At 45.0% G+C, this 21953-nt stretch overlaps 1 protein-coding gene and 1 pseudogene across 5 annotated transcripts in view; one reads left to right on the plus strand and one right to left on the minus strand.

The window, feature by feature from the left end:
* Positions 1-21953, minus strand: part of Uggt (UDP-glucose-glycoprotein glucosyltransferase) — a 197216-nt gene that overhangs the window by 44915 nt on the left and 130348 nt on the right. For 4 of the 5 annotated variants that reach the window (XM_037429943.2, XM_075887499.1, XM_075887498.1 and 1 more), the window contains exons 19-25: positions 21181-21304; positions 17699-17791; positions 13385-13479; positions 11515-11541; positions 8564-8773; positions 6362-6493; positions 847-986 (exon numbers count right to left, since the gene is read on the minus strand). In XM_037429943.2, coding sequence (XP_037285840.2) covers positions 847-986; positions 6362-6493; positions 8564-8773; positions 11515-11541; positions 13385-13479; positions 17699-17791; positions 21181-21304 — 821 coding nt within the window. The remainder of the gene's footprint in view (positions 1-846; positions 987-6361; positions 6494-8563; positions 8774-11514; positions 11542-13384; positions 13480-17698; positions 17792-21180; positions 21305-21953) is intronic. The other variant, XM_075887497.1, reaches the window with a different exon arrangement.
* LOC142800794 (uncharacterized) lies at positions 1100-2167 on the plus strand (annotated as a pseudogene).

Below are 21953 nucleotides of genomic sequence, written 5' to 3' on the forward strand. Positions count from 1 at the left end.
ACCCGATTTTAAGATTTTCCCCGATGTAACGAATAAGTTCTCATTCGCCAGCAGGTACCCTTGGGGTTCAATGTTGATTCCATCATGAATTTACAAAACTATCATGGCACTAAACCAGATTTAACCAAGTCTTTCCAGAAATATGTGAGCAACTAACGCAGCCATTTCCTCCTAATTTTGACAAAGACGACTTCTTCTTTGTGTGTGCGCTCAACACTAATGCGTTAAACCTAGCCTTCCCATTCATGACCTTAATTTAATAAGGCTGTGCACTAAACCTATGAGAGTAACAATGGAAGTAGGTTGCGATTCAACACACCAAATGGCGCTGGGTGCAGTGCTGTTATTTTGTCTCCTAAATGCTACCACAAAAATGCTGGGCTTGCTTTCGTTAGTATTTACCCAACTTTCTTACTCCATCTGCTTGCAAGGTCACACCTTTCCTTTTTCACAGTCTCTGCACCTCAGAAGTTGTCATAGATTGATGCGACAGTTTACTTAGCGAGCATTCCAGTCGACATTGCCTAGACACAGGAGGCTGCACGCCTGGGCTGCCCTGGTGTACTTTTTAGACACGCAGGCGTGCATTAGAGGCATATGAAGTGCTGGGGTAACTATCGTTAGTCACTACGTTGAAATTTTACATTTTTGAGGAACTCAAAATCCCTTTATCGCTTTTACGAACTTCCAGATTTAACAAAATAGCGTGAGCACTGTCATCATTTCATTAAATCTAGTTTGAATGTACCACTGGTAGGTAGGTATTATAAGATCTAGAGTAAAACATCGTAGCATTTACCAAAATAGTGCAGCCATTGTTTTTAAGTGCAGTGTTCGACTGCTCACCTATCCACATCACCAGGGCTGCTGCTTTCGGCTCTCAGAATGTCTGTTATCTTGGTCCCATAGGTGCTCATGGAATAGCGTTCCAGGAGGTTGAAGTCGTCGCTGTTAAAGATTTCTCCATCTTCGAACGGCCCGATTAACTGCAACAAAATGTTGAAAAATATGCATGAACTTGTGGCGACGCAAAGCGGTGCTTCTGTGTGCGGTGCAGAGAGCGCATGCGCCCGCACGAGAAAGTTATCTTCGAGAGGAAGGGTGATAATAAAAGTCAGTTGTTGTTTGGGACGCGAGTTGTTCACTTGCGCAGCTCTGCCGAGCGACGCGTCTCAACATTGGTGACCCGGACTCAGAATACAGACACAGCGACCGGAGTGTCAAACCAGCCGCAATATGGATTCAACGTCCACGACCGACGCCCATCCGACAGTCTCCTCAGTCGACGGTAAGCTGTCCCCTTTTTGGACTGCGGACCCCGCGCTTTGGTTCATACAAGTGGAATCTCAGTTCGCAGTCGGACGAATCACCGCAGACCTTACGAAATACCACTACGTAGTTAGCAGTCTGCCGCCCACCATAGCCAGTGAAATCAGGGATCTGTTGCTCGCACCACCTGTCGAAAACGCATATGCAATGCTAAAAGAAACCCTTATTCGCCGAGTTACGCTCTCCGAACCACAACGACTGCAGCAATTGCTTCGCGGCACGGAACTCGGCGACCGTACTCCCAGTCAGCTTTTGCGGCACATGCAACAGTTGCTTGGCGGAACATCAATTACAATAGATGGAGTATTGCTCCGAGAACTTTTTTTTTGCAAAAGTTGACTGCAGGCGTCCGCAAGGTCATCGCGGCCTCAGAGCACAAGGATTTAACCGCAGCTGCCGAACTTGCTGACAAACTGGTAGCAATGACACCGCCCACACCCATGGCTGCCGTGCAAGCGCAACAGCCTCTAAACGAACTTCAAGAGATGCGTGAGGAGATTGCTCGACTTGCCGAAACAGTATCAGCTTTGCATGCTAGCAGGAGGGCACAAACGATAACCGAGCCTAACACGCCCCTATCGCAAGAGCAGCACGAGCATATCTGCTGGTATCATCGGAGGTTCGGAAGTAGTGCGCGTAAATGTGTACCACCGTGCGCGCACTCGGGAAACAGCCGCGGCAGGCACTGAGGGCGACCAGTGCTACTACGTTGCCTCCAAGTCGTCCCTCAGTATTTCTTATTACCGACCGCAACAACGGAGTACGTTTCTTAGTGGACACAGGCACCGAGGTGAGCGTTATACCGGCGTCACAAGCTGAAAGCAAGAAACCTAGTACATCGCCCTTGCAAGCTGTCAATAACACGGTGATAACAACATATGGCCATCGTTCACTGTCGTTGAACTTCGGTTTCGGCAGAACGTTTAGCTGGGTGTTCATAGCTGCTGATGTCAAATTCGCCATACTAGGCGCAGACTTTCTCCAGTTCTTCGGTCTGTTGGTCGACGTCCGCAACAAACGGCTTCAAGATCCCGTTTCTCGGGAAGCGGTGCAAGGCACGCCGTGTTGGCACCCCCCTATCAGCCCGGCCTTGCTTAGTCCGGCTAGAGAAGCATACTTCACCGCAATACTACAAGAGTTCCCAGAGCTGACACGACAGCCACAGGCATTTCCAGAAGTAAAGCACGGCGTCCTGCATCACATCGGAACCACAGGCCCACCGGTCTATGCGTGACCACGGCACCTGTCACCCAAGAAGCTGCGGTTGGCTCGACAGGCGTTTGCCCACATGATGGAACTCAGGATAGTACGTCCTTCATCCAGCCCATATGCGTCACCTCTTCACATGGTCAAAAAATCAACAGACGGTGATCGGCGCCCTTGCGGGGACTTTCGAGCGCTGAACCGGGTAACCGTGCCAGACCGTTACCCAGTCCCGCACATTCATGACATGACCTCCTTCCTGCATGGTGCTACCATTTTCTCTAAAATAGATCTAGTGCGAGCATATCATCAGATACCCGTAGCAACGGAGGATATCCCCAAGACCGCAATAACAACGCCGTTCGGAATGTTCGAGTTCCTACGCATGCCTTTCGGCTTACGCAACGCCGGCCAAACTTTTCAACGGTTTATGGATGGCGTTGTCCGTGGCCTCGACTTTTGCAAGGTATACCTCGATGATCTTCTGATTGCTAGCAGCACTCCTGAAGAGCACGAGCGGCATCTGCGCTACGTACTTCAGCGACTGACAGAGAACGGCATCGTTATCAATACGGCAAAGTGCGTGTTTGGGGTACCGACACTATCATTTTTGGGCCACAGCATTTCAAGTGCAGGAGTACAGTCCCAGAAGGACAAAGTGGAAGCAGTACGGCAGTTCCCACAGCCGAAAAACCTCCGCCAGCTTCGAGAGTTCCTGGGACTCGTGAATTTCTACCGTAGGTTTATCCCGAAATGCGCCAACATCCTTCACCCTCTCCACAGCCCACTTGCGGCATCTGGATCTAAGGCAACTGCCATTCAGTGGAACGACCAATTCACACAAGCATTCCGGATGATAAAGGAAGCTCTCGCAAATGCTACCATGCTCACGTACCCGCAGCTGGGTGTTCCTCAGTGCGTCATGGTGGACGCTTCCGATGCAGCGACTGGAGCCGTGTTGCAGCAGAGGGTGTGCGGTGTGTGGCGACCAATTTCCTTCTTCTCCAGAAAACTGAGCCCGTCCGAACGAAGGTACAGCACCTTCGGTAGAGAACTCATGGCCATATACGCGGCTATCCGGCATTTCCGACATTATGTGGAAGGACAAGAATTTTTTGTGCTCACGGATCACAAGCCACTCACCTACGCATTGCTCGCAAACTCCGATTCTGGTGCGCATGTGGCACGGGAGCTCCGCCAAATGTCGTACATCGCAGAATTCACGACAGATATACGCCATGTTAGTGGCACGGATAATGCTGCTGCCGACGCTCTTTCGCGCGGTCCAGTGAATGCCATCAGCCTGCCGAGCGGCGTAGACTTCACCACACTTACGACGGCTCAACGCAGTGATGGAGAATTGAAGCTTCTACTGACGTCTTCAACCAGCGCCTTGAAGCTACAATGGTTAGCAGAACCCACAGGATCCGTATGCTGCGACATGTCTACAGGCAAGGCCCGACCGTTCGTCCCCTCGAACCTCCGTCCCAGGATTTTTGACTTGCTGCACAGCCTGGCCCTGGCGCATCCCGGGATTTGAGCCACGCAACGGCTATGCACAGCGAGGTTCGTGTGGCCAGGAATAAACCGGGATGTCCGATACTGGACACGAGAGTGCATCGCATGCCAGCGCTCCAAAGTTCAGTGACATACTGTGACCCCCTTGGGATCCTTCCCTCTGCCGGACTGTCGATTTGCCCATGTGCATGTTGACATTGTGGGACCAGTGCCGTTGTGCCAGGGGCAAAGCTACTTGCTAACCTGCATTGATCGCTTCACGCGATGGCCGGAGGCCGTGCCCATTCCAGACATGACTGCTGATACCGTCGCCCGCGCATTTATCTTCCACTAGGTGGCCCGCTTCGGAGTGCCGGCAACCGTGACTACGGATCGCGGAACACAGTTTGAGTCCGCCCTGTTCGCAAGCGTCACCCGGCTCTTGGGTACTCACCGCATCAGAACAACTGCCTACCATCCGATTAGCAACGGTATAGTGGAAAGGGTCCATCTGCCATCTGACGGCTACTGCGAGTCACAGTTGGGTAGAGGCACTGCCGTTTGTTCTGTTGGGCGTTAGGACGGCTCTGAAAGCAGATATTGGATGCTGCTCCGCTGAACTGGTGTACAGAACAACGCTTCGCCTCCAAGGGGAGTTTTTCACTACCAGTAAGGACGAAAACGTGTACCCGAACGCGGACTACGCCGTGCGACTGCGGGACATCATGAGCAAGCTACGCGCTGTTCCTTCGCGTCCGCCCGCAGCCCGGCCAGTCTACGTGGACCGGGAACTCTCCTCCTGCTCTCACGTGTTTGGGAGGCACGACGCCGTACAGCCTCCGCTCAGGCCCCCGTACGACGGGCCTTTCAAGGTGCTGCGACGGCAGACAAGCACATTACAATCAACAGAGGTGGTCGTCACGACGTGGTTTCTCTAGACCGCGTAAAATCAGCACACGTGGACTCCGACAGCGAAGCACCTGCACCACCTCGAGCTCCATCTTCGCAGGCACCCCCGGCAGACCGTGTAGCGCAGCCCCAACAAGTCCTCAAACGGTTTACGTGGAGTGGACGGTGTACGAGACCCCTGGTGCGCATGAACTTATGAACCGCAGTGGGTCGTCCGAGTGCGGCCGTTGTGCGCGCACTCACTAGAGGGGGAGTACTGTGGCGACACAAAGCAATGCTTCTGTGTGCGGTGCAGAGAGCGCATTCGCCCGCACGAGAAAGTTATCTTCGAGAGGAAGGGTGATAATAAAAGTCAGTTGTTGTTTGGGACGCGAGTTGTTCACTTGCGCAGCTCTGCCGAGCGACGCGTCTCAAACTAATGCAGCACTGTGTGGCCTCTTATCTGCGTCGCAGTTTTGTATACAAGAAGAAGCGCCACAAAAGGGTCACAGAATCTATACAAAGCTCGATGACATCAGCAAGATAGAAATGCAAAAAGTTTAAATGAGGCATTTTTCAGCTTTCATGGTCATTTGGTAGCTGTTAAGCTGTTGGTTGAAGCTGAATTAAAGGTACAACATTCAGAAACTATCGTACATATATCTATATATCGAGTCAGGCAAATAGTATGAAGAAGACCAAACCGTTCAAATAAGAAGGGGTGCTCAAGTGAATCAGACAGATAAGAAAAGTTCTCGAACATTTTGGTTTATTTCTTTAAACAGGACTAAAAGCATAGAGTTTGGAAGGTGCACTGCGCAAGCTGGTTGCAATCTACATGGGCACTGCATTCTGGTATAGTTACAACCTTATTTGCGCATAGCAGTTAATCAGTGTTACACAAAATGAACCACAATGTATCATTGAAATATTCCTTTTCAGTGCATTGAGCACTGCATAGCTGAGATTACGTTCGTTGAGGAATTTGTACAGATAATAATATCTAGGATACAGGTCCTAAAACCATGACATAATTACGAGCGATGTTGTAGTGGAGAGCTTCCGAAATCTTGATCGGTTGGCGTTCTTTAACGCGCACTGACATCGCACAATACTACACGAGTCTCTAGCATTTCGCCTCTATTGACAGGCGACCGTCGCCACCGAGATCGAACCTACAACCTTTGGGTTGGCAGCCGAGCATGGTAAATGCTATACCACTGTGGCAGACAGCCTTTCGTTAGGAAATCGCCAACTTGAGGTTGTAACTGTAGATTGTTTCAAAGTAGTGCGTGATAAGAAAAGAACAACTCTGTCCTGTTCGTGCAAATGCATGAGCTTGCATGTTGTGAAAACTGCGAAGGGCAGGCAAACATCTAACTGCTGTCATGACATGACACGACAAAGAAGGACATGACACGAGACAAAGAATACTGTTGCTCACCCTGCCGCCAGCAACTACAGCACGCTGTTGTGGAGAGAGCTTTAGAGCAAGCCGGGAGAATGTTCTATGCCATGTAAGGAAACCGCCGTCGCAGTCTGCCAGGGCCTTCTTGAATGCATCCACTTTAGAGTTCTGCTCAAAGACATTCGGGATAAGAAAAAATGTTACGCACACACAGATTATAACATTAACTACAATTAAAAGCAAGATAATATCCCACCTAGGAGAAAACTTTATCTAATTGTCTCCTGTTTCAAGCTATAAAAACAGCGATATGAGCTTTTTCATGGCAACCACTACCTGGAGATTGCTTAGATTTGTTAATATCTGTTGACTGAAGTGAAATAATTATTTTATTCAGGTTACTGATTTATGAACAGAAAAAATTTGTTGAAAATTTTGATGGCTCAGAAAATGAAACTACATAGTATGGAGCTTACATTGTAACTCTGCCAATATATATATATATATATATATATATTGGACGCACTTTTCGAAGGTCGTCGGTTCGATTCCTGCTCACCGCAAGTTATTTTTTCACGCACTTTTCTTTCTTCCTATATACATTACATTGGTTCTAATAACTTCTTTTATACATTCCTTGGCATTATTGTATGTTAGATCTCATTAATATTGTGTCAAAACACGGAAAAACGAGCCCTTAAGTAGACACTTCTATCCCTTATATATATATATATATATATATTGTGGTAAAGCCTTTGAACAGTGGGTCGTCCTCTCCAGCGCCTTCTAGTGGGTCGCCCTTTTCATAAGAAGAAGAGCAGCTCATGCAGAGAGTCGGTCTCCGCATTGACTGTCACTGTCGTGAATCATCGCGAAGTGTCCGCCAATAAACCTCTTAACAATATATATATATATATGAAACTGCTCCTCATAGTAAATTTAGGGTAGTCAAAATTCATGTATTATGTGCCGCTCTGAAAAAGGTTTTTTTAGTCGGAATCACTCGGACCTAGACTTACTTGACTTTTTCTCTGCATGAGTCACTCAGACTCACCAAGTGTTTCATGGCTGGACCAACTAGAACTCAGAGTCATGGCTCAATCCAAGTTGGAGTGGGTCAACTCATGAGTACATTAGTGTATTATCAGCCTTTTACATTATGGCAAGAGTGCTCTTTGATGCTAATTTCACACAAAAAGCACTAATCTATGTGGTGCCTTTTGATCTTGCACCTTCCGATACGAGCTATTACAAGTTATATTTCATGCTTAGGACACACTCGGACTCAGACTCACTTAATGTTTTCTCAACCTTACACACTTGGACTCACACTCTCTACAATTTCTCTCATCTGGACTCGAGTGACTCGTGTCGCAATCCTGAAGGATCGGAAAGAGGTACCGCGGCCCACATTTTGTGGGATTGTGAGAAAAATCCGAGGAAAGCACGGACAGAGTCGACGAACCCGCCATGGCTTTCAGCCGCCGCAGTACGTGACCAACGGGGAGAGCCGACACAGGCCATCCCAGAGGCTGCCCTCCAAAAGCAGGGCCTGAGCGAAAGCATCAGGTGCCCACTACCACCCCAGCACAGGGGCGGGCACGAGTGCCAGAAGAAGGCGGCAGTAGCGAGGGCTGCTCGCCAAGTAGAGGACATCATGCTGAGGTGATGCATGACTGCATCGCGATGACACTTCCCTCACGGGGCTAGGATAGTCGTCCACCGAATAATTAAATTAGGTCTTTTCTCTCTCTCTCCCTCGTATTCACCAAAATATAACTTATCTGGACTCGCACAGACTCAGACTAATGGCTCGATCTGACTGTGAATGAGTCTCAAAGAGTCAATTCATGAGTGAGTTTGTGCTAATACAACCACAAGCCACAGTGCAAATACCAACTTAGCTGTCAATGCAGCAACATGAGTAATACATCATTCAATTAATAATTTTTTCTTTTTTTTTCACTTGTAACATTACATTAAATGATGCCAACAGCAACTGTTTCAGCGAAGTTCAACTATCTGCTCCTGCCTCAACGTATGTCTCAAGGTATAACAAACAGTATTCTGTGTATAAATTTTATTACTGGCCCTATTTATCTATCTACATTATTTGAATAGCCTTTTCTTAAACTACAAATGTTTTCGTTAAACTGATTGCACATGTGCAAAGAAGTGTTTAAGGCCTTTAAAAGAAAAAAAAATAAACATTTCAAACACTGACAGCAAATGACTCACGGGCGAAAGAAACTCGAAGGCCTTCTTTCGGCCAGCGGCAAATTCAGCGTAGTTCTTCTCCGAGAGCAGTTTCCGCAGAAACCCGATGGCCTCCATTGCTGGCAGAGACTCGAGTGCCGTCCAAATGACCTTATTTACTGACTCGCCACTTGTGGCACTCGAATCACCGGGGTTGAAAATGACACCAAAGCGCATGTCATTGGTGCTGTCCTAAGGTTGGAAAAAAAAGCACCATTTCAACAGAAACACAGTCATTCATCATCATCATCATAATTAATTTTAGCCTATTTAGGTCCACTGCAGGATGAAGCCCCCACCCAATCACTTCTACTTTACCAATCTTGTGCGAGCCAACTCTATTTTATCCTTACAAATCTCCTCATGTCGTCGTTCCACTTAACTCGCTGTACTCCTTGGCTGCCTTTCCCGTTCTTTGGTAATGATTCTATAACGCTAACCACCTGTTGGCTAATAACAATTAAAAATATATATATTTTCTCCAACATGTCATGTCGTTACTTTGGTGATTTGTGGTTACTAATCAAATCAAGTTGGGCAGCTGAACATCTGTACAACACAGTGAATTGAAATTCATATTGACTTTTTTCAAAACGAAACCGGCAGAGCTTTAATAGCTGCAATACAGTAGACTCTCATTAAACAGAACCTGAAGGGTTCCATTTACTGAGAGATGAACAGGGGTGAAGAATACAAGAACAAAACCAATCTTTTCATTTGCACTTGTTCCATCTAAGCAATAGTTCTGTTTAACAGATTTCCATTTGCTAAAAGCCCACGTACAACGAACCCGATACCGGTTTAATTAAGATGCAAATGTCTGTTTTCTGCTCAATTAATTTCATAAGTACACCTTTCATGTAAATAAAATAAATCATCTGTTTCTTTTTTTAAATCCAATATGAACTGCCAGCATAAACTAAGTTATCTAATTACACAGAGCAATCTACTTTTATAAGGGTGTGGTGGCTAAGAGCATAATTAGTATTCCTTACTTATCTAAATAAACTGAGGGCTCTCTAGGGCATTATATGCCTATCAATTGAATGGTATAAAGTCATGCGCAATATCCTTAACAAGTTGACAAGCAGTGGCTACTGACAAGTATTGGCTACTTCTCAGCAGTTGTATGCAACACAACCATAAAAACAGCACACAGATATGCACCTTATACTGAGCTAATTCTACACAATCTTTGTGCTTCGGCCGTGCTTTAGACACAAGGGCTTAGAAAAGCAATTTTACAATACTTTTAGACGTACACTGCGAATTGAGAGAGAACCGGACAAAAACGGGACAAAGACGAAGTAACAGACAACACAGGTGCGCTGTTCTCTTGCACTATCAAGCACCAAATAGCCCTTCAAGACACCCTTCTGCAATTTATTAGAAATTGTTTACCTAAAACCTACTACTACATGCTTCTACAGCTTTGTTAGTGCTTACTATGTCGGTAGTTATTTTTAGTATATCAGTCGATCAAAGCAATCTTGGTTTATGACAGCAGCCAAGTCTACACTAGCCATATTAATAAAACTCAGTTATGCAGTGCAAGTGTATATAAAGCTCTGTCAGTATTTGAACTATGTGTTTAAAGGTACCAGTCATATGTGGCGAACGCCATAATAAACACGTTTCCTTAAAATGACAGTTTTCAGGAGGCTAGCCCACATGACATCATGGTTTACAGAGTCAGTTAGAGTACTGAAATCAAAGCAAGTTAAAGCAGTCTGAGCAAACTTCAAAGCAAGGGTGAAGAAAATGAAATACAGAGTCAATGTTAAGTACAATAAAAGTACGTAAGTAAAAGATTACGGCATTATGCCATAGATATACACTCAAATTTCGATACGTATAACGAAATGTTGTTATAACAAAGGAAGTGAAGAATAGTCTTGCAAATAATACATTGTTAAAATGTTACCTTTATAACGAATTTTCACATATAACAAACTTATTTTCACGCAGAATGCAACATTCTTAAGACGACGTTTGAGTGCAGACCAATAACTTATATCTAGGCGACAGCACGAGAAGCTGAGACTTGTGCGCCCACAAGCCTTTATTTTCAATAAAGCATTTTCGACATTAATCTTAGAAAGGAAACACCACAGAATTACATGCCGAATGGGAGAATGGGTCTCTTCTTATGGCATCTTGGCTACACAATTCTACAAATTAATGGGAGAAGGTTGCGCACAGAAAAAGCGTATACAACACTTAGCTATCAACCAGAATAAAGATAGCCGAAGCATTTTTTTTTAGATGAAGAACGATGCTATGCTTTTAAGAGAAAATTTTGCTGAAGAGCAGCCCTACAACATGCACAAGCAGCGGATAATGCAGGAATGATGAAGACACATGCATGCAAGGCACTGCAGGTCCAACCACAAATTTTAAGCAGCACTGCCAGGCAGCAAATACTATTCCTCTTTAACCTTTAACACATTCACGAATAAGTGCACTGTAATGTACAAGGCACCACAATACACCTCATGTGCCGCATTTTGTTCTAGAGTGAGACTTGATATGTGGGGTTTAACATCCCAAAACCACCATATGATTATGAGAGCCGCCGTAGTAGAGGGCTCCGAAAATTTTGACCACCTGGGAACGTGCGCCCAAATCTGAGCACACAGGCCTACAACATTTACGCCTCCATCAAAAATGCAGCCGCCGCAGCTGGGATTTGATCCCGCGACCTGCGGGTCAGCAGCCGAGTACCTTAGCCACTAGACCACCGTGGCGAATCCTAGAGTGAGACTTAGCAAACAGCCCCCCCCCCCCCTTCGACACGCACAGACACACGTATATATATATTTCTTCTCTCGGTGTAACCATAGTTTATGTATGAGCAAGAACTGAATGTTGCCTGGCAGTGCTACAACTTTCAACAAAAAGAAACCACGACAGAAGAATGCGGCCATGCTTACGTCAAACAAAGGGTCTTCCATGGCTGCCTGAAAAAAATAATGACACAATGTGCATGCCTCGAGCAAGAAGCAGGAAGATTGACAGAAGCACAAGGGTGGGGCGCAAAGAGCCCAGAAATTCCATCAACTAAAAGCAGCTTAACTGTACTGTCATGCCTAATCATGCTTAAATGGCCAGCTTAATAGCAGTAGCGATAATTGTCATGCACACCTCTATTACCTTGGTTGTAACCTTGTAACGTGCAAATTTTATAGTTCAGGGTTGTGTGTTGGAGACCTCCAACTGGTACAAATCATCCCGCTTGTCATTGTTATCCTGTTTTCTTGACTTTATCACAGTGCTTCTATTTAGAGCTTCCTACAGATATTCCTTACATTTGCTGACGAAATATAACTGTACAAACCAGCCCTGACCTCATGCAATCATATCAATGACAAAATGTGGTGAGGAGAATGGGGAAAAAGTGTATAATCTTATCTTTTGAAAAGGAAGGTTAAAGAAGTTGTGGAGATAGCATTTCAAATTGAAATGTCACAATCAGTGTAGTGATGTGCAATGTTGCACTGTCAGCTATGACACGTGAACCTGTCATTCAAACAATGCAGCATCCACTATTGTAGCTGTGGAGAATCGGGTGATGGAGTCATCATATTCTGTCCCTCAGTCGAGACACTAGCAGTGTCAATAACGCGATCGGCCAATCGGTCCCCTGCTGTCCCTTGACCGCCCCGATTAGTTACAAGATAACGATACCTATTGAACGCACCAGTGGCCATATTTAATGTTGAGAGACTGGGAGATGTACTTGAGAACGTGATCGTGCATTTACATTGCTAGAGACAACCCAAACCTCTTGTAGCCTCATTAAATATCTGAATTTGCTGGTTAAATTTGCCAATACTTTTTTGAAAAATGGCCACAGTCTAGTATTAGGTTTCCATAAAGAACGCCTGAGAATGAAAACACTATTCATAAATTATTAACATTGCTGATTCATGTTGAAACTCATGCCCACTAGAATCAAGATCACACAAGAAACAACCAAAACCCACACACTAAGCAAGAGAGATAAGAAGAATTGAGCTGCATTGATATATGTAACCTCTCGTTCGCTACCCAACACAGGATGAGGAAAATGGAGAGATAAAGACTCGAAAATAGCAAATAAATAAATAAAATTCATGAGAAGAAAAAGAAGAAGACATGGGGATCATTTGGCAAAATGAAATCATCTAACACATCACTCAAGAGCAAAGCCTTCTATAAATGAAACCTCTATTCACTGATCTAGAAACTGCAACAGAGCTAAAAATGAGGCAGTCAGAAACAGTACATTAAGCTTAGCGTTCCAAGCAGCAAAGCACACGGCATAGCTTACACACAAGCACGTTCAGTCATCACTACATAAATTGGCAATAATGCATTTTACCTTGCACTATATGCTGATGTGCGTAAACATTGATGAACAAGAATACAAGCGTCAAGTAACAGATGCAAACAAACAAATGTTCTCGGCTTGTTTCAAGAGTGCCAATGAAGTGCCAATGAAGTGCCAATGAAATAAACTAATTAAAATTATGCACAATGCATGAAAGTGCAATTAGTTATTGCATATTTGTACATACAACTCAACCCTGCAGACATAGCTAGTCAGTCTGCAATTGTTATTAAATCTAGAGAACAGACAAGAGCAGTGAGAAGAAAAGATGCAATTACTATGGCTGTCCTAATTCGCAACAGGTCAGATGAATTTGAGAACTTGACAAGTAAAGCATCAGTGACACAGATCACACCTGCAAACCTTAATAAAAATATCAAAAATACTAAAGGTCCTATCTACTGCATGCACACACACGCACGCAAGCTCACCAGATGTTCCATGGCACTGCGCAGCAGGTGTCGTCCCTCTGGAGTGTCGAAGTCTCCCGCAACCCAGGCAGTCAGCGGATAGTACCGCGTTCGGTCTGCATGAAGTGAGGAATTATGTCACGGATGAATGGAAATGCTGCAATGACTCATTTACATTCGTGTGGTAAGGCTTACAATCACTTAAGGGGGGACGCGGCTTTGAAATTGCGAAAAATGGCAAAAAAAATCGATTTTTTGAAACTCAAGTTTTCAGTTTCTGGAACCCTTTTTCTACCTGGTTCCAAAATATCTACACTGAAAACCGCGCAGAAGTGCTTCGGAAAATTCGTTTCAAGTTTCACCCACCTAGGTAGCAAAATTTTTCCTGGAAATGGCGAGAAAACGGCGATTTCAAAAATTATAACTTCGCGATGCTTGGGCCGGGAGCCGGCTTCTTGGGCTCATCGGAAAGAGCATTCCTCCGGGTTTAACTTTCCCACCTCAGCTGGCTCCTCCCTTTAACAACAAGCCAGCAAAAGGCAAATGTTTGAAGGTCGTTTTGAGGCACTTAATTGGCCGTGGCCGCCATGTTGCCCTCGCTCGCCTCGCCATTGGCCAGATGCTCGCTCCGGGAGATCGTCGTCTGCTGCTTGTGCGTCGTAAGGACGTGACTCTCGAAAATCGCTATTTCGCGACGTGTTCACGGCTTGATGATCACTTAAGATATAATTACGCTTTTGTTATGAGCAGTAAGCAGATGCGCGATCAGTTTACTACGAGCGGGCGCGCGGTCTACAAGCGCCGCGCGTCATCGAAGTCGTCTTTAGCCCTAACTCCTCCGACAGCGAGACTGCAGGCAGGAACGACCGCTAGCGCATTCGTGGCGGCGTGCTTCTTCGCAATGATCGACGTCCCTTCGACCAGCGCCGCAATGATCGACGTCCCTTCGACCAGCGCCGACCAAAGTGTTGGCGGAACCGCAACCAAGTCGTCGTCCGAAGACAAGGCAGCGCGGAGAAGAGCTCGCGACGCCGAACGTAAACGTCGGCGTCGAGCGGAAGATGCTCAACTTAGAGAACGTGAAGCCGCTGAGAGACGTCAGCGTCGAGCAGCAGCACTGGATTCGGCCGCTTTGAAACGTAAGCGTCGACAAGAGGACCCGGACTTTCGAAAACGGGAAGCCGAGTGCAAGCGTCGGCGACGAGAGGCCGATCCCGATGCTGCCCGCGAGCGCAAGCGCGCCGAGGTAGCGGCGTGGCGCGCCAAGCAGTATGCCACGCCCAACGTTCGCTTCAAGCGCGACTTCCTCGACCGAAGCTTCGGCCACACCTGCAAGGTGTGTGATCGTCTTTGGTTCGATAACAACTTAACTCGGATCGGCAACATTCAGAACAACTCCAAAGCGTTGTCGGTTCTTTGCGATACGTTTGGAAAGGGCACCGACTATGCCGACTACGTCGTGTGTGCTACATGCAAGCAGTCGTTGATTGCCGGTCGAGTTCCCTCGGCTAGCGTGAGTTACGCTCCGCATCCTCCTCAGTGTTCCCCCGAGGGAAGCTGCGGGCAATTTTTTTGTCATCGTAGTTACACATTTCGCGCATCGTCATCGAACGCCGCCGGCAAGTGCATTACGCACCGGCTGCACTGTCCACGCGGCCGCGCACCCCACGGTCATATGGAGTGCTGTCAATAAGCTTTTGTGATGCGACTCAGACGTGCTTGGAGCCGTGCTTGATATCGCCACGAACGCGTATGAATGTTCCGAGGTTAATAAATTACTGTAGATTAGAGTTTCCGCGACCGGCTGTATGATGATGCGTTTCACGGCTAGAGCGGCGAAAAAGCATGTATGAATCAGGGGCACGAATTTTTATATGCCTGTTTCGTGTCATTAATTATACTGCTAGAAATTCCTGTGCCACCAGTCTTCTGCCCATAACTTTGTTATTTGGAAAGAAGGCATAGCCTGTCGTGGTGTGATCCATTTTTCTGATGCAATAAACCTCTCTCCAAATAAAGAAAAGTTCAGTGAATATTTGTAATCAAGTACTTAATTATGCTAATTACAACTTCAGCACAAAAAAATATGGGTAATAATTTTAGTATATGGTTTTATTCAATTACAACCTTTTCTGCCATTCCTATTACATTACTCCTTCAAAAAACTTCATTTGAAATCCATACTTGTTCTTTGTAAATCATGAAAAAGAGTAAATCATGAAAAGAAGTCAAATATCACAAGACAAACCTGAGATCACAATTTTTAGGTGTCTTAGAGAGGTAAAGAAAAGTTGAAACTTTAAACGCAGCTTTCTCAATACTGTTTTTTTTTTTTTGACATTATGCTCAGCCCCTCCACATGGTTGTTCAATGAAGAAATAATTTGTTTCTCGTAAAATATTTGTGGTATCGCTTCAAAATTTTTATGGAAGCACTGTGAGGTCATTCTTAGTGTCTGTGACAATTTTCATCAATATCCAACGAGAAACAAAAAAGTTGATTGAAAAAAGCTCGTTGAAAACTTCGACAGGCTTTTTCTCACAAGTGTGTTTTGGACATCGTGCATTGCTCGTGGAAAGAGTAGCACGGAAATGACTGGACCGATTTTGATTCTGTTTTTTTTCCCTGAATCCCTGAACACTGCTTGGGGGTACAGCAATCTTCAATTTCTGTTTTATGGCCCTGTTATTTTTCTAGATGATGATTTGTCCGTGCCACTGTTTCTGACAATGTGTGTCGGCAGCCATGATGATCTCTAAAAAAAAAAAAAGAACCTATTAAAAAATTCTGAGAGCGCCATACCCTGTAGCTTTCTTTTGAGTAAAGATCAACACCGTTCGCAGCTTCCTGGCATGTTTTGTTGCAGTACTAGGCTTCTCACGAGCAGACCACGTAATTGGACCATGTAGCATTATGTAACTTGAGAACTACTGAAGCTATCAAGATGAAACTGCATATTTCCCTATTCGAGACACTTATGAGTATGCATGCCAAATTTCATTGCTGTAGGTCAACAAATAAAAAAATTTTTTCAATGCCACGTCCTCCCTTAAAGGGGCCCTGAAAGACTTTTTCAAGTAACCATGGAATTAATTAACTGGAAGAGCTTATAGCCTCACGAATTCAATGCCGCAAAAATTTTAAGAATCCGTCCAATGCGAGTGGAGTTACAAAGGCTTGTCACATGCTGCAATTGCATTCTCTCGTAGCGACGAAAGTGCTGGAAGCTAAGCAGGGAGGGATAGCAGGGCCACAGAAAAATTTCATGCTCACTTCGCGACCTTGAACACTTTTTTTATTTTTTTATTCGAATGCGTGGCTTTTTCAGTGTGATCGCGCGCGCATGCGTGGACAAGTAGCAGTCTCTCGCGGCAATTTCTTTAACAAGACGAAGGCGCCATGTTCCAATCAGCCAATGGCTGATAGATGGGTCATTGGCGTGAGATTTTTAGGCATATAGCGTGACTTCTCGAAAGAACAAAAAGCAATTTTTTGCTGACTTTGATAATTCATTGTGAATTCCAGGCCACGTGCTGTGCTATAATGTTTGGCTCGTAAGTTGTGTTGGGAGCCTCTACTACCGATCGGCAGCGTTTTCTGACCATGCTCAAAAAGTGTTGCAGGGCCCCTTTAAAATGAAAAAGAGCATGTCATAACAATTACGCTGCAGCACTGAATAGCATGGCCACAAGTGATCGATTCTGCCCTGAAAATGTAAAACATCGTGGCATGTTGCTCAATTGATTGGTTTCTCTAGAAGAATACAGAAGAGTACAACTTAAAACAGAATGCTAAAAAAAGACACAAGAGAACCATGACACTGCACCTGATGTTCATTAAGATCCTACGGCATAAAGAAGCAATGAAGTTCTGCACACAACGTCACGGATCAGAAGCCAGTCATCTTACAATGCACACTAAAGCTACAAAAACCCTTCTAAAGACAATTTCTCACAATTCTGAAAACTCAGTCACTAATGCACATATCCTATAGCATATATCAACTAGGGCACAAAAGTATCACCCTTCTTACCCAGAATCTGAATGCTTAAAAACAGAGACAAGCAATGTGCCATTCTTGTGCGCGTAAGCCTTGCGCAGAGGAACTATACAGTATGTGAGTAATGGTCCATGGTCATCTCTAGATTATTTATAATGAAAATATAAATTTTCAAAAGGCACTTTCCATGGGAGACAGAAACCGGTTATTTTGATGAAATTCATGCAACTTGTTACGAGAGAAGATAGAACTTTACCAAACTAGTAAGGAAGTAAACCACAGCTCTTGGCATTTAAATGGAAGCAGCTGGTGGGTTACCTGGAAAGGGGACTCACCTTTAGGGAGTACGTAAAGAACCTGTGATGCAAATGTGGCGCCCATGTCAGGAGGAGAGAGCGATGCAAAGTCGTCGGGAGTCAGCCCTACAACTGAAAGAACATAAAACGAAAATATACCTTGACACTCCAGAAGCATAATGTAGAGAAGACATAAACACTATTTACCAAGGAATTATATGAGTTTAATTTTTTTTTCCCTCAGTAAGCATGCCACTGCCATTAATAAACAGCCATGCACACAAAAGAGCACACAAAAGTGCACACTAACAGAAATGTGTACAATATCCTGCTTCCTTCAATGCAGTATGCTTCCAAGCATACTGCATTGTTCCAGCACAGCTTGCAAAACAACTAACCATTCCTGTACTAGTTGCTGTTGAAACAGATAGAAGTAAAATTAATCAGGCAGCCCACCGTGTGACACATATGAATTTAGTAGAAAAATTCTGTGAATGCTTATTCTTAATTTTATTGAACTCAAATTTGACATTTTCATAACAGTATCAACACAACAAAAGAAAAACAGATGCTCAGTACTCACTAAACAACCATTTTCTTCCCCTTTATTTTTTATTTCTAGTTTGTTTCACAAATGTTGCCTTGCACAGCACGGTTGCTCCAGAGTGATGGTACAGTAAAAGCTCGTTAATTCAACACCTGTTAATTCGGACGGCTCTATTGCTCCCGGCCAAAGTGCACGTTAATCTATGGGACCAAACCTTCGTTATTTCATCGGAATCCGGCTCCGCACCGCTTAATTCGGACAAATGCTGACGACTGCTGCTACACAAAAGTGTGATAAAGCAGCGCTGGCACCACTGGAGTGAAACCGAAACTTGAGTGGCATCGCCATCATCATCAACTAGTGGGGGCGATCGCAGCGTCACCGAATGTCGGCGTCTTCTTTCTTCTCCACTCAGCGCCTCCGACGCCATTTTCCCTTGTGTTGTCGTGTCGGAACCATCCCTTCTTGCGGAGTTCTCTTTTTCTTCCATTGTGACCGTATTTGCATGCCACCACCATCGTGCGCTACAGTGATGGCAACGCCGAAAAAGCGGCAGAACTACGACGCGAAGAACTTGGCAACTAAAGTGAAAATTTTGGAAGCACTGAAGAACGGCGAATCGCGACAGCAGGTTATGACCAAGTATAATGTGAAGCGGAGCACGTTGGGAACGTACGTGAAAAATTAACAACAGATTCGACAAGCCTTCGAAAGCGAGAAGTTTCATGCCTCTAGAAAGCGGTTGCGAACTGCAGCTCATCCCCAGCTCGAAGAAGCTTTGCTTCGGTGGATTACTGACTGTCGCAACGCACATCTGCCTTTGAGCGGACCTCTCATCATGGCGCAAGGTGAGAAATACGCTGCAATGATGAACATTGAATCGTTCAAAGCGTCAGAAGGGTGGTTTGCGAGGTTTCGAGAGAGACACGAACTTGTCTTCAGGAGTGTGTGCGGCGAAAAGGCCAGTGTTGACGAAAGTGTGACCACCGAGTGGAGAAATGTGAAGCTGCTGGAGCACATCGCCGCATATGAACCACGTGACGTGTTCAATGCAGATGAAACTGCTCTATTTTTCAGAGCTCTGCCCGACAAGACGGTGGCTTTCAAAGGGGACACGTGCATTGGTGGCAAGAAGTGCAAGCAAAGGATAACTGTGCTTCTTGCCGCCAATATGACTGGCACGGAGCGCTTGCCACTACTTGTCGTCGGGAAGGCGCTTAAGCCACGTTGTTTTAAGAACGTCAAAAGCCTTCCCGTCGAGTACACAGCGAACAGGAAGGCATGGATGACATCGGACATTTTTCGCGGCTGGCTGCAGCAGTTGGACCGGAACTTCACGTCGAAGGACCGCAAGATAATTATGGTTGTTGACAACTGCAGTGCCCATAACTGTACAGTCGGACTGAAGAGCATCAAAATAGTTTTTTCACCGCCCAACACTTCGTCTGCTCTTCAGCCGATAGACCAGGGTATCATTCACTACGTGAAGTCGAAGTACCGCAAGCACCTGCTAGAGCGAATGATCCTATGCTCAGAAGCTGGAAAGTTGTATCAAGTGGACTTACCTACTCGGCGCAGTGCACATCATCGCCCACGTGTGGAAAAACACTCCGCCGCAAGCCATCGCCAACTGTTTTCGGCACAGCGGTTTCGTGAGGCCCGAGCATGCAGCAGTAGCTGACGATGGCATCGAGGTGGTGTCAGCCGAGTCCACTGACGATGACTGCCCGACTTTCGATGCTGTCCTTCCCACAGATGTGACCTTTCAGGACTACATCGCGATTGATCATGGTGTCGCCACAAGTGGTCTCCTGACCGATCAAGAGATTATTATTGATGTCACGGACGCCCATGAAGACCATGATTCCGACGAAGAATCATGCGAGGAGATACAGCCGCGACCTCATCGCACCTCACGGGAAGTCTCGGAGGCGCTGTTAATATTAGAGGACGCTTGCCTGAACACTCCCGACAGCTTGCGTGCTGTTGGCCATTTGGAACAGTTAAGAAAAATCATGAAGTCAGCCGGAATCTGCGCGAAAACACAGATGACAATTACAAAATACTTCAACAAATAAAGGTATGCTTCTGCAGCTTGATTTTAAATGTTGTTTTCCCTGTTCATTCGTTATTTCGGCATTCTGTTAATTCGGACAGTTTTTCTGGTCCCGTGAAATCTGAATTAACGAGCTTTTACTGTATTGCATTTGCCTTACCTTAACACCAGAACAATAAAAAATTGGGTGAGTCAGTTGTGGTAGAAAACCGGCCAAACTTTTTTCCCTGTTTGTAAGCACACTAAAAATTATTTCACTGACTTGCAAACATGTTGCTGTAAGTGCTATCAGACATGAGTGCTATCTAATATTTTAATGAGACGGCACTCTCCTGCGTTCTTTCCTTTTCTGAGTCGCCGTCGCTTGCACTGCCCCATCGAAACGCTTGAGCTTGAAGGACTTAGTTTTTCAAGCAAATGATATTTAAAGATTTCCCAAATATTACAATGAGATATTAAAGCAAAGCTGTCTTTAAACGACAGCACGGTCAACCATTACAATCAACATTATCGCCACTGTCATAATGAAACAGTGGAGGTGTGTGTTTCTACAAGTTGACATGCAGGCAGGCAACAATATAGTATGTATGGACAAGCTACCGTTAAGACAAATGTTTATTCAAGATAGGAGTTTTCTGACACGCTAATCTAGTATTGTATATGACATATTACATGTATATAGTATACATTTGACATACAGAAGACATGGGTGTTCTGCGCAAAAACAAGGCCAGGTTGTTAGTCTAGGTGTGCAGCGGTGCAATACCAATTAACCAAAAATTGTACGAAGGAAAAAATGACGTCATAGCATGTCATTTTTGAGCAAACATAGCACATACCTGAGTGTCATACAGTAAATAAAGTAAGGCAAACACATAATACCACGAAGAGATGCATTAAACCAAAGCCTGAACTGACCAACACGCCCAGTGAGATCCACAAAGTTGGTGCCCGGAGCAAGGATTCGCTGGTTCAGCCGAGGCATGATGTTGGGCTGTTCCATCAGGAAATCCAGCACGTTCTTTGAATCAATCAACTCTCCCTGTGCACATAGATTTCATTTGTCAGGCAGCGCAACCACACTGGAGCCAGGTTCAGTTTTAATTAAATGATTGCCAACTGTGATAGTCTGAGAACAAAAATAAGGCTAATAAATAGCTTCACTACTCTGGGGCTATTTCTCATTTCTTACAATCATAACATCATTAGAGCACAGAAACTTGACAATTAATAAGGAGGTAGAAGTCGGATTGCAAACAAGCAGGCACGCTCTCCTTTGCAACTTCAACTTCTAAATAAATGCTCGTTCTCTGTCTTCACCCTCCTTAGTGCTGTTATATTTATCAACAATTACAGCAATTGTCAGACTAACAGTATGACTTTCCAGCTGATTATTTCTATAAGTGAGTTCAACTGTTCAGCACAAGTTGTGCAAATATTTGAATGCTTAGAATATTTGAACGAATAATGCAGTATCCAAATTCACTTCAAAATGAATTTAAATCGTTGAAAATTTCGAATTATTCCAAACGAACGAAATACGAGGTCTGTCAGAAAAGCATCCGACTTTAGGTGTAAGAAAAAAAAAGCTGGCGTAATTATAGTGTTGGAAACCTAATAACCCTTAATGTAGCCCTCTTGGGACTTCATACACTTCTTTCAGCGGTACTTAAATTGTTGGAAGCATTCTG

The sequence above is a fragment of the Rhipicephalus microplus genome, chromosome 1 (assembly GCF_043290135.1).
Source record: "Rhipicephalus microplus isolate Deutch F79 chromosome 1, USDA_Rmic, whole genome shotgun sequence".
In the NCBI taxonomy this organism is placed as follows: domain Eukaryota; kingdom Metazoa; phylum Arthropoda; class Arachnida; order Ixodida; family Ixodidae; genus Rhipicephalus; species Rhipicephalus microplus.